A 22,407-nucleotide genomic window follows, 5' to 3' on the forward strand; every position below is an offset into this window, starting at 1 on the left:
CTATGTGCTATATTTACCTGTACATGTGCTAGCTTCAGTGCGCTGTGCGCTGGGCCGCAATGCACTCAGAAGGAGCACATGACAACACTCTCTCACTTTCACGTTTTACCTAACTTACATCTTCAGGCTCATCCTCCTAACATTCATGAACCACAGCATTTTCAGCATTGTTATGTCGCCCCCTTCTTCTTCTCGATGATTTCCTTTATAACTGAACTTAGCGCTAATTCGTCGATGGTGCACTTATGGTACTTTACACGGTATAAAATAAGCCTTGTTTTGTTGCGGGAAGTATCTTGTTGGTTGACAGCACGTGACAAGAACAAAATTAATGCTAGTTTAAACGGACTAAGTATCAAGATGCTTTAATTAAGAAGACATCCAAGAACGAGCGAGGAATTCACGACTGACAGTACAATAACACAAAAAAAAACAGAACACTGAAACAACTCCCTAGTATACTGAGGGTCAGAACCAGGGCTAACACCCGTAGATCTACGGTTCAAATCAGGGAGTAGTAAAATACTGTATTTTACTACTCCCTGGTTCAAATGGTCGCAAGCCCGGGGCTCTGCCAACCATGGATGTTTGTAGTAAGGGGCACTGTTTCCGAACACGGTGTGTCCTCCGCCTTGTAACATGCTGTCAATCAACACATTTGTTATCATGAAAGTACAGTTTTAAGACTAAAAGTACATTTGTTATCATGAAAGTACAATTTTAAGACTAAAAGTAGTCCACATGTCGATGAGCTCAACTTCTCTTCAAAAAATAAAATAATGGAATTGGAGATGGATAGTTATTCCTCTTACAAGTGAAGGCTAGAAACTGCTTCTACTAGAGAACTCCTCATGCCTCAAGCTTTCTAAAAAGCCCAAGTTTGCCAACATTTCTCAAGGAAAACTAAAGTTATCATCAAAATGGGCTGTCCCCGGGGAAAATTGCGAAAAAAAATCGCAAAAAACGCGGGGAAAAACGCGGCATAATATGGCATAATTTGCGGTGAGTTTTCGGTAAATATGCGGTAAATATGCGGTGAATAACATTGATGTGCGGCAATTTTCAGTGAGTATGTAGTGAAATCAATCAGTTACAAGTCTCTGGTGTAAGCACTCGTCATATTTGAGTAAAAAGCCGCCACGATGACACGTTGCTGACCGAACAGTGCACTGTGTGTACGTGTAGTGCAACAAAAAAGTTCAAAAAACGAGGGAAAATCGCGGAAAACGCGGTCTTTTAAAAATCGCAAAAAACGCGGAAAAAAACGCGGCCGCGGAATCGCAATTTTCCCCGGGGACAGAAAATGGGTCGCGGGGTCTCACTGCGAATGAGAATTTGTCCACGCTAGTATTCCCAAAAATGTTCCGAGAATGATCCGCTCACCGCTACTCCCGGCTAGCCAGGGAGTAGGAAAATACCAAAAACCTACTCTCTGCTCCCGGCCAAATTATAATTTTTAGTACCGGTACAGTCATGTCAAATTGTCAAGTACTGTAGGTGCAGCCTCTACTCACAGCATATAGGTACCGTACATGTACATATACATGTAGCTGCAGAATTTCGAAGGCCAAGTCCAGAGATTGAGCCATAGGCGCTAGGGGTTGAAAAAGTGAATAGATCAGCTGCCAGATTTTCTTTTTTTAATCCTAACTGAGGTTTTAGTTATCACATGAATAGAACTCATCTCATTCTGCGCCCAAATATATAATGGATTCGAAAAATAATAGTAAAGTGAGGAAAGGACATGTCTGGGGTTGCAAACACCTATTCCAGCCGTACATGCAAACAAATCTCCTGTCCACTCCGATTCTCGGGGAAATCTGACGAAAAAAAAAGATATTTACATGGCCTAATGTAATAATTCACTAATAAAAGATTGAGGGTGTGTGTGGGGGGGGGGGGGACACCCTGTAATAGGGGTTATATCGGTTTTTCTTCAAGTATGCTGGCCTGCCATACTAGCCGTAGCAGATCACTAGCGGAGAGTAGACTATTATAAATCTGTAGGGGTGCATCCACCAGTGTGTAATGTTAGTAGCTTGCTCCGTAGCTCAAAGGTTAGGTCTATCTCACACTATCCCACACCGCTTCGGCGCGTATGAATCCGTTGCGTAAGTTCTTTGAGCGATCTATCCGGCATTGTAGTATCATTGGCCGTGAATATGTTTGCAGGCCTGCACAGGACAACACAGGGACAAGGACTGAGCATGGATTAGTGGCATCATTAGCTTGAGTTGAATAATTGATGGGAGTCATATCACTGAGGAAGACCAAGGTTTCATTCCACTGGATGAATGTATTGCATGAATGTACAGCCCCAGGCATAATTGTGACTGCATGCGGTCTAGCAGTATTTCTGCACTTTGACTTTGGGATCATACACACCGCCTTCGTTTCGCACAGGGTCATCAAACTGGTCAGATGTTTTTTTTTGGTATGCTGTAGTAAAATTCATAATGTCAGGAGGGTGAGCAGCAACTTTCAGTTTGTTTATTTGTGAAGTGAGAAGTACATTTATTTTGCACTTACAAATGCCGATAGTGATTCACCCTGAGTTGGTCCTCCGGTGCAATCATGGTCGCACTTCGTTCTCTGGGTAAACTGATGCGATGGACGGTCACAGCTCTATACACAGGCACGGACAACCACACAAACAGGTGAATACATGCACTGCTACCTCAATGCTGGAAAATATGAGTGGTATTGATCGAGGAACGGTAGCACCACGTTCGTGTTTTGCTTGGGCAAGGAAGAATGTTTCCAACCATGCTGCGCTTTGGACCCACGGTCCCATGGCCTACTGATTCAAGTGCTTCTGTTTGCTCTAATGGGAACACTTGAAACAGACGGTGGAAGAAATACTTCATAAAAAGGGGAAAGTGGTATTACAGCAGTTACAACCGGTGTACAATGATCATGAGGGACGTGTGGCTTACTTTGTTTTGGCTGTCTGGCAGAAGTATTTGAAACGGATCGGATCTGGATTGACAGCAGTGCGTGTACTGCTGATTAGCAAGGCATCTAGGTAAACACCAGAACATAGATGTCACAGCAAAAAATGAGTGCACCGCATGCAGGGCAGGGCCAGATGAAATCCAATCCTGCATCATAGTTTGTAAAGCTGTGACGCAGGGGGTGGCCCGGATTGTACCTATCCCCTCTGTACATTTACTCATGCAGTGATGATAGGTGAAATCCAACACAGTACAACTTTACATTATAAAGCTGTGGTCCAGGGAAAGGGATTTCACATGGCACCACTGGACATACAGTAGCAGACTTCTGCAGTTCCTACTTTCTGTAGCTAGGTAGCAATGCATGGCGGCATAATTTCCTTACTGTATATAGATAGTAAACTATGGCCCATAGCGATGGGAAATGGTGTAAAGAAATCCAGGGTGATGTATCGTAGGGTAATGGGACCCAGGGGCAGATGAAATCCAAGGGTGGTGAAACCCTGGGGGGAGGGGGAGGGGGTAAGACTCAGGGCTGGTGAGACCCAGGGGTGATGAGATCCAGGGGTGGTGAGACCCAGGGGTGGTGAGACCCAGGGATGGTGGAACCCAGGGGGCATGAGACCCAGGGCCAGGGGTTATAAGAGACCCAGGGGTCGTGAGACCCAGGGTGGTGGACACAGTGGTGATGAGACCCAGAGTCTGGGATGAGATTCAGAGGTGATGAGATCCAGGATTGATGACTCGGACCCAGGGGTTGTGAGCTCCAGGGGTGGTGAGACACAGGGCCTGGGTGGCGAGATCCAAGAAGTGGTTTAGCTAGTAGTAGTACGCTAGGATACATGACTCGATTTTTGAATGAGTCTTTTCCACTGGTAGATAGTGGATGGTGAGATGTAGCCACTGCCTGGTCCCTAACTGATTTCCTATTGTTGTACAGTCAATGTTGCGAGCAATGACCCTCAACCATGAATGAGAAGAGAGTCGTTATCTGCATGTTGTTATCCGTGAGGTTGAAAGGACGCAGTCACTAGGTCTGAGTATTGTGTTGTTATTCAGTTGTGTGTTGTTATACCCGAGGTCATTATTCACCAGGTTGAGGGTAAGTAGACTTGTCCAAAACGCACACTTGCTTGTTTCAGCAGCACAAACCTCCACTGAGATGTCACAAACCTTGCAGGTCACTAAGTGGACGGTTCGACATTCTTCTCGTGTGCTTCAGACGTCAGTCGTGAGTCAGTCTGAGTCAAGTGCTAGTCATTTGGCAGGAAGAAAGAGCTCCTGTGTAAAATATTGTTTGTCGTTTCCTGCGGACATGACAAGATAGGACGCTTCAATCAGTTCATTACATGCACATTCATCTACAATCTACCACACATAATATCTGGAATAACACAATACAGCGGGTCTACAACGGCAACTCACCATGTTGTGGAGGGTATTGGTAGTTGAAAGACTTCATGGAAATAGCTGCAAACTTTGTGAAGTTGCGCAGGAAACTCTTTACATCCCGGAACTGAGGCGCTGGTAGTACGTATTCATCAACGTCCACAAACAATATCCACTTGGCATGATCCTGTGCAAGGGGAAATGAGAGTCACATTGATCATTACAGACTTGTTCTGTTTGTGTAGTTGAAGCGGAAGTTCTTGGAAGCTGGTTAAATTCTTCAAAAAAAACAACAGTATTGGCTGAAAGGGCTGTGAAGGGCATCCTATTCTCTCCCTGATGTGATTCACTTCTAACCACTCCTTCCATTCACACAGTCGCATCGGAATAGACGGACTGCCAGAAACTGATCATTCCTGAACACTAATACAGCAATTTTTGAAGCACCAAACACTTTAGTTTCTGAAGTTTCCCTAGCGGGGGCCAGTGCATTTATATTCACCAATTTGATCACTCTGAAAGCTGCTACTACTCAGCTGAGCAATAGCCATGGACACATGTTTCACACTGTGCAGAGCAGGACATGACGGGTAGTGACAGCAGGTTACGCACATGTAGATGAAAAGTTATTTCTTAAACTCTGATCAGCGATCAGCCGAGTCTCAGCTGAAGAAATGGTGCAATGAGATGAACAAGATGCAGCACAAACCTTCAAGGAGTACAAGCAGTCGCATTGAGCTACAATCTGTCGGAAAATTGTTCTTCTCCCTGAGGGACACAGTGAGCAGGAAATACAGGTGTACGTAATATGGCTGTCCGCAGCCAACCCTGCACTGGCTATGGTCTTATGTGAGGTTCGAGAAATAAATAATGTGTAAAGAGCTGAAACGGAGTGTGCAAATTGAAAAGAAAGAGCGGATGTCAATATAAATGTTTTAGTAGTACATGCCCAGCCTTATTCAATTCGTTATCTGGTTCATGTTCGCTGGAAATTATGTTTGAGTTTCAGACACGTTTCAAGTCTTGCTTCATTTTGATGTACAAAAAACGATGGAACCCTTTCTCATCTAAGGTTGAATGCCTGAGTCTATCAACACATGTACATGAGATATCAAACTGGATAAAAAGAGTGTGCGCCTTCAAATGGTGGCTGGTGCCCAACAGGACGTTTTATAATACACTCACGCTGCGGTCACACCAGTTCAAGTAAAGCAACATTTTTCGATGAAGCGGAGAGACATGGTGCATGTGTGCGCACACATGTGCGTATATGTGTGTGCGTATGTGTGTGTGTGTGTTTGTGTGTATGTGTGTGTGTGTGCATATTCGGCGTGTGTGTGTATGTGTGTGTGTGTGTGTGTGTGTATATGTGTGTGTGTGTGTGCTGAGGGACTCAACACCAGGCCCAGACACGATCCCAAGAAACGTAGGAGGGACATCACCGCTGCTGATCTGAGTGCTCGATGCGTGACAGGTGACTGGTGTGAATTGGCGCAGGACAGACGAGACTGGCGCCTCATGTGCAATCGTCCCCGGCCGGCTGTGCCAAAACCTAGAGTGTTCATTTGCGGCTGTGGCAGGGACTTCCGTCGGCCCAACGATCTAACTCGCCACAGGAAATACTGCAGCTCCTGATGCTATCATTGCACGGAGCAATGGGCATCCAAAGGTCCAAAGGTGTGTGTGTGTGTGTGTGTGTGTGTGTGTGTGTGTGTGTGTGTGTGTGTGTGTGCGTTCGTGCATGTGCGTGAGTTGGTGCATGCATGTGCGTGTTTCAGCTTCTGTACAGTTACCTGGCCAATGCTGTGCCATCCATGACTTGAAGGTTACCTGACTTGAGTCAAAGTATGGCCTGTGTTGAAACAACAGTCAAAGTATGGCCTGTGTTGAAACAACAGTCGAAGTGTACCCTGTGTTGAAACAACAGTCAAAGTATGGCCTGTGGTGAAACAACAGACAATGGAGCCCGCTTAAAAATTGACACGAATGTTTGGGACCCAGAAATACTTGCACTGTTATCAGGATTACATGCTAGCGAATATATATTCAGTATAGGGCATGCATTCCGGTGACGAAGAACCCTAGCTATTGCTGACTGAGGTGACTGAGGTGACAGCTACCAGACACTGCCTGAGAAGAAACGTGTGCAGGATGTACAACGATTAGAATAGATTATGTTCTAGCCTTTAAAAAGTAAGGAACAATATGCGCACACAGGTGTCGTCTCGGAAGGTTGAGAACGAACTGCCTCTTCTATCCTCGCCACGCCACACCTCAAAACGAACTAGTCAGTGGTTTTTCTCTAGAGCTAGAGAGAGAGCTTTTCATAGTTTACTTCAAGCGGCGACGGAAGAACTCATAATGGAGAACTAACACTGACAACGAATGACTGACGACTGTCAACAAACGTCTGACTCTGACAACGAATGACTGACAACTGACGACGAACGTCGGACAACTGACAACGACCGTCGGACAACTGACGACGACATGGCAAAAGGAAAAACATGATATCAGAAATTGGTGCCCTCGTCAGCACAAAAGGTGGTGTACTCAGCACAAAAAGGTGCACGTGTCAACAACAAAGCAGCGCAGCAGCATGTACGGGTCAGCAGCACAGAGACACAAATACAGCAGCAGCTACGACGAAGAGACAACACGTGCAGCCACATGTACACACAGAGACACAAATACAGCAGCAGCTACGACGAAGAGATAACACGTGCAGGCGCAGGTACAACACTATCCCCTACCAAAAAAAGACATCCACTCCTGTGGATGGAAGCAAAAGTGAAGTGTATAAAAAACGGAAGAAGACAGACCGGAGAAGAAGACAGAAAGACAGGGGAAATGAAATATGAAGCAACATAAACAGGCGACAATAAAACACAAAAGAGGTGGGCCACAACTGTTGAACGCATGACGAGTAGGCCAGGAGGGTTAACACCAGTCGGGAGCCCCGCAAAACTGTGCACCATCAACGGAACCTGCAAGCAACAGATTTTTGCAGAGGACCCGGCTGGCGAGCTGTTCGACCTGTGTTTGTCCCTTTGGATCTTTTATTCTTAGAACAGCACCAACCTAGTACGCCACCCATCCACCAGTCATGACAAAACAAAAGTACAAATGCATGAGAAAACAGGTTATGCCGACGGACCCAGCGACGCTTCCAGGAGCGGCGAGACCGACAGTACGCACCGACCGAGAAGAAGACTGGGGCAGCAGGACGCACACTGGCCGGCTGTCCGAAAACCGATGGCGCTACAGAAACTCCGAGAATCACAGGACACACACAGAAAGAGAGAAGGACTGACGCAAACATCTCAGCCATCACCAAAAATCAGAAAAGCACACGAAGGAAGGGAAGAACAGCCAGGAAGAACACGTCAATTGAAACAGGAGCAATTAATCAGTGAGGACACCATTGAGGACACACAAACAAATCGGTTACCAATACGCAAAAGATAATGAAGAAAAACCACAGGGCGCTACCCTGAATAACCACAGGTCTCTAACCTGAAAAAACCCACAGGGATTGAACCTGAAAAAAACCACAGGGATTGAACCTGAAAACCCGCAGGGATCGAACCTGAATAACACGGAACTTATAGTACATCCGCTCACAAAACCGAAAACCGAAGAAAAAAAACTGTCCGGCACCGACTGGGACGCACAAGGGCCAGCCAGCAACACACGGAAACCATAACACCCGCAAGGCAAACCGATACAAAAAAGCGCAGGATCCCTGCAGACCACCAAGCAGACCGTGGCTCACCATGATCAGACGCCCACCCAGACGAACTAGAGAAACCCACATGCCGAAACACAATTATTACAAAACCATACGCTCACAAACAAAATTCAACCTGGATCAAGAACGAGAATCCTACATGAAGTTCACACCTCCCACCAAACCGGAAGCCAACAGCTTTCCTACTTTGTTGACAGTGCATGGCCGAGCCTGACAGTGACAATGCTCTACACCATGTACACAGAACATGGAGAAACTACTACTAAAACGGTAAAAACACGAAACAAAACAATATGGATCGACTACATACGAGGCAGCACCTCGAGAACGTTCAGGTGGACATCTAAACAAATCACGCGACACAGTCACACTATCGGAGCAGTCCGACGGCAACTCCGTGACAAGCACAAGTGCACAACACAAGACGAGATCAAAGCTACCCATGCTGAATGCACGACGAACATGCAAACACAAGTTCCAGATTCGAACGAGTAGCGCACGAACAGAAGTTTGAAATTTTCATACACAACAGTACAGTACAGGGTAGTCAGAGCGACACAACTAACACAACGGGGCGAACTTCCAACGAGCAGCAAGACTACACTACGAGTACACACTCGAACACGAGAGAACAAGGTTCCACGGAATTCCTGCAGGGACCCGAGTCACCCGACGCAAAACAATTATTTGAAAATTCGAAATCGAATACAAGGTACGGCAACATTGCAACACATTACGCAGAGCAGACAATTACAAAGGCATGCTCACCTGAGTAGGAGCTCCGAGGATCTAGGAAAGGGTTGAACAGACGCAGCAAAGCGGAGCCATGGCGAGAACGCGAAGAGGAAAACGAAAAACACCGGCCGGAGAGCGACGAGCTTCAGGGTCGTGGGTTCGATTAGTTGGGCGCCAAATGTCGTCTCGGAAGGTTGAGAACGAACTGCCTCTTCTATCCTCGCCACGCCACACCTCAAAACGAACTAGTCAGTGGTTTTTCTCTAGAGCTAGAGAGAGAGCTTTTCATAGTTTACTTCAAGCGGCGACGGAAGAACTCATAATGGAGAACTAACACTGACAACGAATGACTGACGACTGTCAACAAACGTCTGACTCTGACAACGAATGACTGACAACTGACGACGAACGTCGGACAACTGACAACGACCGTCGGACAACTGACGACGACATGGCAAAAGGAAAAACATGATATCAGAAATTGGTGCCCTCGTCAGCACAAAAGGTGGTGTACTCAGCACAAAAAGGTGCACGTGTCAACAACAAAGCAGCGCAGCAGCATGTACGGGTCAGCAGCACAGAGACACAAATACAGCAGCAGCTACGACGAAGAGACAACACGTGCAGCCACATGTACACACAGAGACACAAATACAGCAGCAGCTACGACGAAGAGATAACACGTGCAGGCGCAGGTACAACACAGGCATTCCATTCATACATGATGACTCCAACTTGCACACACACACACGTACTAGTACATACACACACACACACACACACACACACACACACACACACACACACACACACACACACACACGCACACACACACACACACATACACACAAACACACACACACACACACACACATTCCTAAAGCAGTATTACCTGACGGCGTGCTGTAGACCTTCCCGTGTGCCAGTCGCACTGTACAAGTAGAAGTGCTCCACTCCGACCATTAGGTTGTACTCTAGCCACTGTGCTATGATTGGCCAAATCTGACAAAATAGTAGCAACAGGGAAACCAGACAGTACCGTGCGATGTTTGCTGCTGCTGCTGCTGCTGCTGCTGATGCAGAACACAGTACACTGTTGCTCCCCACAGCCAGGTGTACACTATAGAGAGGGGCAAAATGTGTGTTTCACTCAGTCTATGCAGCATTGCTCACATGCCAACAGAGAACATCATGATTGTTTCTCATGCCGTGGAGAGCGTGTTAGCTTTCAGCATAACCGCATCACTTCCTTCCATGCCAGAGATGCACGTAACACAATGACTATGGAAAGAATATGGTAGCATCCACATCCTGCATCCTAACCACAGCACCATGTTGGCATCAACTATTAGTACTTTAATAAGTACGAAGACAGACCGGGTGGATGGGTGTAACTTCTACACACTCCTACACCGTGATACACGGTGACACACATGCATGCATATGCGGACACCATTGGACGCCCATCGCCGGAGGCGATGATAGCGATGCTACAGCAGAAGCCATAGCAGCTTGTGCTGGGATTGCACCATTCAACAGCTTGCAAGGCTGAAGAATTGACCACCACTATCCAGCCTGGTCTACACCACACAGCTATGAAGTGGCTTTTTCTGGCCATGCGGACACACACACACACACACACACACATACACACACACACACACATGCCCATTGCGGAAGCGATGATAGCGAACAGCTATGTTAGACATAGCAACTTGTGCTGGGATTACACCATTCAACAGCTTGCAAGGCTGATGAATTGACCGCCACTAATTTTAGCCTGGTATCCACCACACAGCTGATTGAAGTGGCTTTTTATGGCCGGTGAATCCCTATTTTTCATTTCTTCATTTTTCCATTTTTTTCTTCTTCTTTTTCGACACACACACCACACCATATACTCCGGCATACACTGGCTGTTGGTAACCACCCAGGAGAATGAAAGAAGAGCTAGGAGAATGAGAAAGAGAAGAAAGACGCGTGCGACCATAATCGTCGGGAATTGAACCCGCAACCTCTCGATTGGAAATTGACTGCACATACCACAGCATCATATGGGACACACACACACACACACACACACACACACACACACACACACACACATACACACACATACACATGCGCACACACAAACACACACACGCGCACCCACGTACACACACGTACACACACACACACATCCACATGCGCACACACAAACACATGCACACCGCTGTTGCACCTGGCTGGTGAGACTGGTCGAAGGTCAGCTAGCATCGGTGCTTGACACCATACGCGGCATGAGTGTAAAGAAGCTTATCACTCCCCCCTCACGTGACCGCGGACTCCTGCATATACACTCACACAATAACCACACAACTGTTTGGGGATAGCGCGCTTATTGTATTATGCCAAACTTGACTCAGCTGAGTCCCTAACTGCAATTTACTGCTCTAACATGAAGCCGTGCCTGGAAGAAGGGAAAGAGCGAAAAAGAAAAAAAATTCTGGCCTTCTGCAAGCAATAGCAAGTAATGAGTGACGGCTGTGTAAAGTCGCACAACCATGCAGTCGACCGGATGATGGTGAGTGTCCGGCACACATCTTGCTCTGCTGCTCCACCTGCACATACCTGATACGGTGGTGCGCTTACGGGCGGGCTGCCTGGGCCCCAGATGCCTCCTTGATGCGCCACGGAGTGCCGTCGAAGCACCTGTATCACTTCGGTGATCCAAATGCGAATGCAGCCTTGCCGGTCGCCCGCCGGCCTGCCGCCTACGCGACCAGCCTGAGACTGGCCCTGCCGCATTTGGTGCTTCTAAACGCTGCGATCCGGTAGACAGCTCACTGGGCTGCCAAATACGTGACTGGCTTGAGGACAGTTCCATACTGGGCAGGGCGCCCAGCTCAGGTCGCACGCCGTAGCGGTGTGAGCTGGGCGCGGTGAGGGTTGGTGATAACTACAGTTTCCTCCTTCCTCCTCCGGAAACTTCCATTTAAAAACCTGTTGCACGTGAACAACAACATGTAACTTATAACTAACTTTCAGTGTTCTTATCACGTTGTGCATGGAAAGGATAAAATCACCAAACGTATCGTATGACATAGGGCTGACAGTTGACTTGACACAACTCACCCTTGATGTTACTGGCTGTGCACAAAGTGCTAAATAATCCCGACGGTGCTGTTTTGGCTGGCAGACTTTAAACCTGGCTATCAGTGGTGGAACGCTGGAGAAAGCAAACAGCAGGGTACCGATATACACCTTTAATTAAGTGCCACGTTGATAGTCTGAAGAAAAAATGTTTACTGTCACCACCAGGACTCAAACCAGGCTACTATTTCACATGTTTTGCTTTATATTGGGATAGCCCAGGACTGTGCAAGACCACCACAGTTTCTTTCATGTAACAGGTGCGTAGCGCCGTATTGCAAATTTCGCAAACAAATCAGCTAGAGTTTGCCGTACAAATGCAAATGTGCATGCGGCGCAGCGCAGTGTGAAGCAGGTAGTAGTAAATACTGGTGTTTTACTCCTCCCTGGTGTGAAGTGACTACACTGTGCAGTTTTTGTTCCAACTTGCTGCTCCCTGCCATTCGAGGAAAAGAAGCATGTTTGTTTGCAAGTCAAGATGTTGGAGCCTCCAGCAAAATGTTTGTAAGAAGCAGCCGATTGTACATGAGTGTAGTTCAAGATCAAAGGAGAATGATAATATAGACTCGTTGAATTCTCTCTCGTGCAGTTTACCGCAAAAAATCCAAATAAAATGAGCTGGCTGAGCCAGTATCCTGGGCTGCAAAAATGAAAATACTTAAATAGGGTGAATTTGGTACACTACGTCGTGTCACATGACCTTTCGAAGCAGGCTGAAAATGGCTACTAGTACACTACTACGCCTCTGTGTAATCATTATTACTCCGAATTCTAACCAAACTGTTCTGCCAAGAATAAGAGTCAATAGGTGCGAGACGGTTCAATGCCACAGTGTGTGAATGTTTGTCCAAAAGGTTGCATCGCACGTGATGGTTTTCCATACACGTGCGCGCGTACATATGCACTCACTCACATTCGCGCATGTTCCAATACCTACCGTGGCTCTTTCCTTGAGACATTTGATGAGATATGAAGATTGACGATCAGGCACATTGCTATGTATGTTTCTGATGCCTGATGCACACCTAATACAACGTATGTAGAAACAGAGCAGGAGGGGGAGGGGGGCGGGGCATGAGGAAAAACGTACAATATACCGTAAAATTCTGCTAACATTCTACTCCCCATGCTAGAGTATAGAGAAGACACACACGCGTGCAGGACGCGACACACCAAAAGACAAGAGAGTGAGTTTGGAAGAATGGGAATGTCGGGCAGAGTAGCTGGCCTCAATTGAGTGCGCGTTAACGAATTGTGTGGTCGGCCTACCGAGGGCAGGAGCTGTATATGACCAAGTGGGTCGGTCTGCGCTGAGCAGGAGCGGTTTGTGACCCATGCGAGTTGGTGGGTCGGCCTGCGTTGAGCAGGAGCGGTTTATGGCCCATGCGAGTTTAATAGTAGTGCACGAGAGGCCAGTTACGGAGGAGTGACCACATACGTGTGTTTCAAAATATGTGGAGTGTAAGAGTAAGAAATGGGATGAGGAGGGTGGGTCAGAATTTGAAAGCTGACTGCAGGCAAGGAAACTGGAAAGACAGCAAGCTCTGTTGTGCGCACAGGAAATCTGCGCATGCGCAGAGCGTGGGCATGTGATGTCTATGATACACAGCAGTGTGTAGAGAGAGCAAGATCGTGCACACACGTAAGGAGGGTTATGCAACCCGTTATAAAGGCCAACAGCGAAGCAATGGTACGTGACTGTTAACAACGGTTAATTCCTACGTCCACTTTACGCCCTGGGCTTATTTCGGGCATGGGCGCTAAAACGGACTTGAAGTGTACACCGCCTAAAACTGGGCTTATTATCGGACATGGGCGTTATTTAGGGTGGGCTTATTTACGGAATTTTACGGTAAGTGGGAAAGCTAACACCTTTGGTTTGACGCAGATTATAATGTGCGCTTTTCCTTACTGATGTTCGGGTTCTTTGCTTCACAACGAGACCGTGATCAGTTAGTTGTTTGTTGTGCTCTCGACACGTAGACAAGTACTACTGTGATGTCTAGAGAACACTACACACATTTTACTTCAGGGTGGGGGTGTATCAAGTTGTAAAAGGATGACCATTTTGGACAAAATTGCAACAGAGAAAGTCACGCCAGAAGAGCATGCTCACCGCTTCGCTGGATAACGCATTCCAAGAGAGGCTGCGGAATCCTACAAATCAGCACATAGTAATGCCTGCAAGCACAAACAAATACAAAGAAAATAGGATGTTTATTTGCCACAACTCTTTCTAAGTGTAGGCATGTTTTCAATATTTCCCCCAGTAGGTGCCAAATCTCCCGAAATCCGCCGACTTTTGGGATGTTGGTTTAAGTTCGTTTTGCCAAAACGAACTTAAACCAACATCCCAAAAGTCGGCGGATTTCGGGAGATTTGGCACCTACTGGGGGAAATATTGAAGGGGATGTTACCTTTTAAAAGAATCTCCCCATCTCTCGACAACTATAGACATCTTCCCTACTTTGTGCCACTCAAGTTGGCATCAAGCGTGCCTGTTACGCATGTACAAGTCCATTATACTCTCTTTTACTATGTACGATCTATGTGTTTGCAAGCTACTGAAGTAACATTTGCATACCCATTTCTACCGCTCAACTTTGAAGGCCAGAAACCTCCCTGCTGGTAACCAAACTGGGCTACTGGGGAGGTCTCAGTGGGTGCCAAAGAAAACACTAGTGTTAGGTACCTCCTCCCGTACAATCTTACCTACAACCTTTCCTTAGCTGGCCGGCCTGCATGCACCCGTACTATGTTGTTGTTGTTGAAATTTTATTTTGTATCGCAGACCAAACGGGCAATGGTGCCCAATATTATGATGGCGATAAAGTAACGGCCGAGAGCCAAGGATACAACAAGCAAGCCTCCACGAAAGAGAAAAACACAGAAAACACAGACTGCAAATACACAAAAAGAAAAAAGAGAAAGGGAAAAAAAATAAAAATAAAGAAATGTCATACTCACCTTTCGTTCCGTTGGCCTGGGTAGCTACTTGCGCGCCCATGTTTGCCATACTTACCCAGGCCCTTTATATTGCGTTGTTCCTCAGTCAAGCTCTCTCTCTCTCTTCAACTTAATCTCGCTCTCGTCAATAATCATAATGTAGTCGTAGTAGTTCGTCTTTGTCTCCGTCTCTTCGTCTACCCTAATAAATGACGTTCCACCTACCTGTCCTGTTGTGAATTGTGTCTGAAGAATATTGGGTCTAATTCATACTCAACACTAGTACAAGTTTGCTGGTCTGGGTGGAGTGCATGTGCATTGCACAGTTTACCATGTCTGTATGAGTATGTGAACCTTTCTGAAGGGGGGGGCTTGAACTACATTGTGTATTGCCGGAATTCAGGGATCATGGAACTTTTGTTGTTGCAGAAACCTCACATACTACTACTTACCCATCAACTTCATCCACTATTTGAGCTGGAGTGTAGTTGCCTGCTTGAGACACAGGCCCAAAGCTGCATGAAAATTGACCTGGATTCAGAAAGGCAAAGGAAGCAGCCATTGTTGTATATCACAGTAAACAGAGTATCAGATATTCATTGAGGTAGTTTCATTGCATTACACTTCTGTATCATTTCTTGAGACGTTCTCACTCACTGAGAGTTTTGAATATTTGAACACTTGTCATTTGAATGTGGTTGACATAACGCTTTTAATGGTTAGTATTTCATTACATAGTGAGTACATGAAGCACACGTCTACTTACGTCTCTCTTGCCCTGTTCTCTTCTGCTCTCTTGCCCTGTTCTCGGCTTCTGCTCTCTTGCCCTGCTGGCTCCTTGTTCTTTTTGGCGCATGCTCCGCGTATTGATTCATTCTAATTATCACTATTCCACAAACTGGTTATCGTTGTGTGCTGAGTGTAAACGAGAGGTTCGACCTCGTGTGTGCTATAAGAGGCCCGACCTCGTGTGTTCACTATATAACAGCCATGATGAGTTCTGTCATGGACTTCTGTCTATTCTTCTAAAGGTTTGCGTAGAGAATTGGTTGGACCGAGTTTCCCGCATCCGTAGGAACACCACCCGCCCTCAAAGATCAACGCGCAAATGCAGCTCCTAAAGCGGTGGAGGTGAGTAGCGGATCAGATCCAACACCAAAGTGGTGAAAGACCGAAAATCCCACCGTCCGCATCCATGTTTCCCTCAGATGTGTATGGTGACATGACGTCACGTCACCATACACATCAAGCATGGCTGGAAAAAAATCCTTCCGCTGCCACTTGCATCTATCCTGTCAGATACAGTATTGTACTTTACTAGAAAGGATGCACTCACTTTTGAAATTATGTTTCATTGGCCACTCCTCTGTTGCTGGATTTGGAAGCATAATGTACACGCTCTGCTCCCTGGAAAAACCACACAATGCACGAGCTGTATCATAAACACTGTCAGTAAGGAAACTCGTCTAAGCAGCCTAGGTAGTCATGACAACACGCATTCCTGATACAGTCAGACCTCGCTTAAAACCGCACACATCCGTTTTCCACAAAAATATCCGGATAGGCGAGGGAACCGGATAATCGAACACACATACTGTGTGTATGCATGGCAAATGCTGTAAATCGGTAACCAACAATTTTCTTCCGGATGGCGAGGGATCCGGATAAAAGAGGACTGGATAAGCGAGGTCTGACTGTACAAGTAATGCAGAACGGGCCTCAGATATAGTCCCCGACACACCCTAGCCATATGATATTCGGTTGCCATCAAAAATCACATCACCATACGGGAGGCAAACGCAGTTTCGACATCAGCCTAACACCCACACTCATCCCGCAGGTTTTCCTAGCTAGAACCCTGTGCTACGACTACAAGTATTATCCATGTATTGCAGGTTCGTCACTGATTCCACCCAAAGTGTATACTTGGCGCCCTCAATTTGCACGGCCCTCGACACCCTGGAGGTGGTGTGAATGCTGCTCGATGTACACAAGCCTGGTGCACATGCAGTGACGTAATGGCAACTGGTTCAGGGCACCACCAGCTTTGCATTCTGGGTCGGACTTCACATCGCACAACCGTAGTAATGGGACACGTAACAACATGTACATGTATTGTGAATGTGTATAGAAATGTAGAAATTCACCAATGGTTCAAGATTAATGATAGCTTGCATAGACCTCGGTCCTACCGATAGGACCATCATACACAGACATGCTGCACGGCCTCTGTTCTAACATTGACCTAAACTTAACCCTAAACTGTTTCTAAGGAGCTAGGGAAGGAGTCCACAAATTTTAGACGTGATCGTACAAGGCATATTACAGTATTCCATGGCAATAGCCCACGGTAATCATGGCAACGGAGTATGGAATTTTGCATACCACGGCCATGGTAGGCTGAGAAAAACATTAGGACCTCACCATGATTGATGTGCCATGGTCAAAATTCACTTTGGACAGAGTTGCTAGTGCTCCGACAGGACTCATGTGCGGCCATTTTGACAATTGATAAAACTGCACATATGCAATGCTCTGGACATAGTCTTGCATTTTGCGCCATTACTTTGCCTTATAAAGACCTCACATCAACAAACGTTTCAAGAAAATTCTCAACCAAAAGCACGTTTGCAGCGCGATTTCTTGGGTCCTACCGGTAGGACGGCATGCAAGCTATCAAATTCAAGGCATCCTCACCTAACTGACATAGCTGTACTGAATATGTAGATACTCTCATCATAGGAAAAAGATGGAATGTGCATCTGGAGCAACGAGAAGGAGAGAATGACAATTCCGATTTCATTACAAGTCACTGATTTTGCTATGACTGCAGAAAGACAAGTTGATTTTTCTATCTATCAGCCTCAGGAGCAGCGCACAAATATGGAGCTGCTCCGAGAACTGTACATTGTTACCCTACATGGTTAGAATACGACATTGGTGTCATCGTTCACAAGATAAAATCTCTACGGTGAACAACGCCACGGATCAGTTTGTGTTAAGAGAGGCTGGGCAAAACACATTGACTCAGTCACAAACCCGCATTCAGTGTACTAAGGCCTCGTTTACACGACAACCATTGAAAAACGTTTTCAAACGAACACGCTTCCACAGATTTAAAAGCGTTTACACGACAATGCTGCAAAACGTTTCAAAAACGTTTCAAAGCAAAAACGGCCTTCAAAGTGTTTTTTAATCGTTTTCGTTCCGTTTCGTTCTCGTGTACACGGAAAAAACGTTTCGCTGCCATGGAAATGCCAGAATGGTGTGGCGGGAAATAAGAAAAAGTACGAGCGATTACTTAAACACCTAAAAAGCTTATCATTTTCGTGTACACAGCAAAAACGTTTCAAACACGGAATGAAACCGTTTTTCAATCGTTGTCGTGTAAATGTGGCCTAACACTGCTATCACTGCATCAAGCGTAGTGTTGAAATGTAACAAGTGCAGCACATGGCAGGCGCGTCGGATCCGGTCCGGTTGGTCAGGTTATCGCCGGACTAACGCGTTGGTCATCAACACATGTTTTACTTCTGAGGAGGTCATGTGTACCCACTATATTATCATACAAGAAGGACGAAAGGCCATGATATGGCCAGACCAATGAAAAACTGCTTGCGGCAGTGAGTCTGCATGGATCCAATGAACCAATACATTGTCAGCGCGCCATATAGTAAGCACCTAAAAGCGGCTTGTGACATACTCCTCGGCACCAATGCAATCCACTAGGATCCGCAAATGTTCACTCCCGAATTTAACCCTTTTTTTAACTCGAATCATAGTCAAAAAAGACAAAGCCTTTAATAAAGAAAAACGATTACAAAACAATAATCACTTCACCTTACCAGCTCATACTCTGAGTTAAGAAGCTCCCAAACTGAGAAGCATTGCGATTCTTCCAGTGAATCAGACACAGTCTCCCTGGCGGCAATGCGCTGTTCCCTTACTTTGCCTGGCTCTCTGACCATCACGAGCGTTGAGCGCTGCGAACATTTCGAGAGGACTCGTGATGTCCAGAAGATGAACATTACAGTAGCAATGCAGATAAGAGACACCAGTGGTACAAACCGCGTCTGTTGCATGCTTTCTACTCCAAATCTTGGAGGCGGTGAAGCAGAGAGTTAGCGCACCTTTTCCAGGAAGAGGCTGCAATTAAACCCCAGAAACAACAGCAGAATAGTATTCCAGCATTTGAACTGGGAAGGAGGAAGAGAAATGCAAGCTTGTTACATCTATATTGTGTGCTACCGACCTCCTCACGCTATCTCCCTAACGACTGGTCTTTACCCCCCGTGAGTCACAAGTCAAATTTAGTTGTTGGGTGGGTGCAGGAGCCGCTGACCAAACTCGGAGTTACATCTGGTTTACCATTGCTTTTTGACTACTGTACTGTTGTGCATATATAGACAAATGTATAGACAGTGAGAGCAGAAAAGGGCATAAATCAAAAAATCGCATCATCACCCAGTTCGTGAATGTTCGGTTACCCGGTACAGGTCCGTCCTTGAAAGGAGATAATCTCTGGGCCATCAAACATGGTGTCTTGCGACTAGACTTATCCTGTAACAGTACTTGCAACTGAAGGTGCAAGCAGTACTTATTTGCACTGGCACGGGTGTACAGCGCATAGGTATGGGACCATATTCGACCGCGTTCAGGGCCAAACACTGTATCGCAGCCTCCTCAAACCAAGATTTTCATTCAGAATGCTACAGGCTCTGGGAGTTTCACGTTCAGCCGTGCTTCTATAAGAAGTTTAAAAGTATTTTTTCTGCACAAATCCCTATCTACAAATGTGGTAGGGCGCAGTCACCCAGTGTGCGAGTTCGATCGAGAAGAAGGGAGCGTCTCAGCTTCCTCGGACCAAGGCCATTCGACTTTGCACCCAGAAGACTACAACAGTGGTGAAACTTTACTTTCCTGGCCATTGGGGTTATGGACGTAACAAAAATCAATCAATCATGGTAATCTACCCCTCCAATTGGCTGTGAAAGCCTGTGCTGAACACGCGTTTGGGCACGCATGAACCGCAAACCATCGGTGTACACGCGCCAGTTCATGATGGACACAGCTTTAAAATGAATGAGTCAGAAGACGAAGTGATGCATGTATCGCAACCGTGCTCTGACTCGTCTAAGCCTAGAATCCTGGTTGCCACTGCAGTGTTGAGTCCATCTTCAAAAATTAATAATAATTATTTGTTGCCAGACACAGTTACACGAAAACCTCGTCAGTGGCTATCCAGCTGAGGCAGATTCCAGCGAGATGGCGGGTGTTTAGTAACACGACATTGTACAAGTACTTTAGTTCTTTGCGCACATCTCACACTTCACCTATCCTAGTGAACTCCGTCGCTCTTACCTAGGACAACGTAGGGTAGCACCTCCGCAAGCACGTAGAATCTACGTCCGAAACATCGATCATGTTCGTCCACTGCATTATTATTACGTTACCGCTCGGCTGTAGAACTACGAAGTCACTTACTTAGTGTAGTACTAGTAGTAGAAGCAAAACGAGTTTCGTCTTCGCGCGGACCATTCGACTTCCCTGCCGGCCTGGACTCTGGAGGCCAATATGCAGCCAGGCACCAAGGATACACACTAACAGTAACACTAGTAACAGTAATTATTATAATAACACAGACAGGTATGTCGCGCATGATCTGACTTTCAGACATGGCACGTGCTAGCCGTTGCCAGGTGACGGACAACGAGCGGCCAGCGGTCAAGAACAGCAGTCGTACAGCATCGCGCCGCACATGTGCACTAACCATTGGCATTTTTCGAAGTCCTTGCCCATCTCCGACGAGGACTAAATTTGTCTCGCTTCTCCAAAACTATTTTAACTCACTACTGTCTTGAACGTCTGCAGGGAGACCTGAAACGCCAACCAACCTTGCAGCTGGTCCTGTTTCTCAAGGCGAAAACGTACACAAGGGAAGCAGACCTCAACAAGTACATTAATTTTTGTACCTGCCCTAATATTTTAAAGTTAATAGGCTGCAGCTTCTCAGCACTAGGCTTTTAACCTTACTCTGACAATCATCTTCAATCGCAAGGGAAACACAGCTAACGTGTTTCTTGACGGACACCTCCCGACACATCAAATGGAGACAAACATCGTCGCTCATTGGCTACAACCATAGAAACGGAACTGTAAAAACCTGAATACTACTCAGTGACGAGTAAAGTACACTACTAGTATCAGTGTTGCACGCCGTCGCAAGCTCGATACCGGGCAGCATAATGAAATACATACTAGTACATGACTTGTACATAACATTGTACATTACAGTCATGTACTAGTAGTTGTCCGACGATAACGCAACAAAAATGTAATACTAATAAGTGTCGCCAGTCACCCGGCACTGGGACCGATACCAGCGCTCAGCATTGGGGAAAGGGGGCAGGATCAAGGTAATCCGTGACTAGAGTGTAATCACTCCTAGATCCGTCCTACTGCTAGGACCTAGCCGGCCAAGCCTAAGCTAGGAACCAACGAGGTGTTACTTCGCTAGCTACAAACTAACCACATACTGACATAGACTGATTGATTGATTGATTATATTTTACTTCGCAAGTTCAAACGGGTTCCTGGCCCAGTTATATGAAAGCGAAGGATAGAATTTGCCAAAATCCTAATGAGCAACAGCATAGGCAATATTATCATAGAAGTGGAGTACTATGCGAGCGAGAATACTGAGAAGAAAAGGAACATATCAAAACCTGACGAAACACAACCTATTCCAGGCATACATAAGGAAGGCAGGCTAGCTTAAAATCTTGCAATCTAGATACGGTTCGTACCTCTCTAGGCAAACTGTTCCACAGCAATGCTCCTGCGGTGGCGAATCTCGTTTGGCCACACCGACTGCGACTCGCTGAGCAGACCATTGGCATGCTGATGGCGCGTACTTCTGCCGCTGCATGCTGCTGGTTTGAGAAGCTGGGCTAGAGCAAGGCTAGTGGAGTCATTTAGACACCGCCAGATGAAGATCAGGAGCTTTTGTTTAAAAAGTTCAGTGACGCGGTAAATCGAGTTGGCAGCCAGGAGGGGCTGCATCGCGGAACATGGCGGGCTGCCATCAATGCATCGGATCGCCCGGTTTTGCATGGCTTGCAGACGCTGAAGTTGGGTCACGCGGAGGGCTGCAGAGAAGCAGCAGGCACCATAATATATCATATCCGGCATGACAATAGCCTTTACATAATATCTTGCGCGAGTTGCGGGAGAGGCATCGACGGGCTCGCCACAAGGCGCCAATCTTCCTCCCAACTTTGGTCACTATGGCGCTGACGTGTACATCCCAACTCAGGCGGTTGTCAAGAAAGACACCAAGATACCGCGCAGACTTCACTATCAGTAGAGAGGTATTGCAGCACACGATAGAGACCTCAGGCCCAGCATGTTGCGGTGAGATAGTCATTACCTGGCTTCTGGAGGCATTTAAAATTAGGCTGCATGACTTAGGCCATAATTATGGCGAGATCAGTGACA

The 22,407-nt window shown here is 46.5% G+C and overlaps 1 protein-coding gene across 3 annotated transcripts; it reads right to left on the reverse strand.

The window, feature by feature from the left end:
* Nucleotides 1-693: 693 nt before the first annotated feature.
* On the reverse strand, nucleotides 694-22,098 carry LOC135830522 (uncharacterized). Of its 3 annotated transcripts, none has more exons than XM_065342779.1 (15): nucleotides 21,717-22,098; nucleotides 18,756-19,056; nucleotides 17,608-17,672; nucleotides 16,247-16,317; nucleotides 15,363-15,441; nucleotides 14,081-14,145; nucleotides 12,902-12,989; nucleotides 11,947-12,040; nucleotides 9,722-9,831; nucleotides 6,137-6,195; nucleotides 5,053-5,111; nucleotides 4,380-4,530; nucleotides 2,937-3,021; nucleotides 2,530-2,625; nucleotides 694-2,174 (listed from the first exon to the last, which is right to left on the reverse strand). In XM_065342779.1, exons 2-15 carry the CDS (start codon nucleotides 18,990-18,992, stop codon nucleotides 2,075-2,077), a joined length of 1,359 nt encoding a protein of 452 aa, XP_065198851.1. In that variant the 5' UTR covers nucleotides 18,993-19,056; nucleotides 21,717-22,098; the 3' UTR covers nucleotides 694-2,074. The 3 variants fall into 3 exon arrangements, with proteins under 3 accessions (XP_065198851.1, XP_065198844.1, XP_065198857.1); XM_065342772.1 differs by lacking the exon at nucleotides 21,717-22,098 and adding an exon at nucleotides 20,272-20,493; XM_065342785.1 differs by lacking the exon at nucleotides 21,717-22,098 and adding an exon at nucleotides 20,272-20,493 and having other exon boundaries at nucleotides 16,247-16,342.
* Nucleotides 22,099-22,407: the final 309 nt, after the last annotated feature.

This window comes from Sycon ciliatum, chromosome 1, assembly GCF_964019385.1.
Source record: "Sycon ciliatum chromosome 1, ocSycCili1.1, whole genome shotgun sequence".
Taxonomy (NCBI): domain Eukaryota; kingdom Metazoa; phylum Porifera; class Calcarea; order Leucosolenida; family Sycettidae; genus Sycon; species Sycon ciliatum.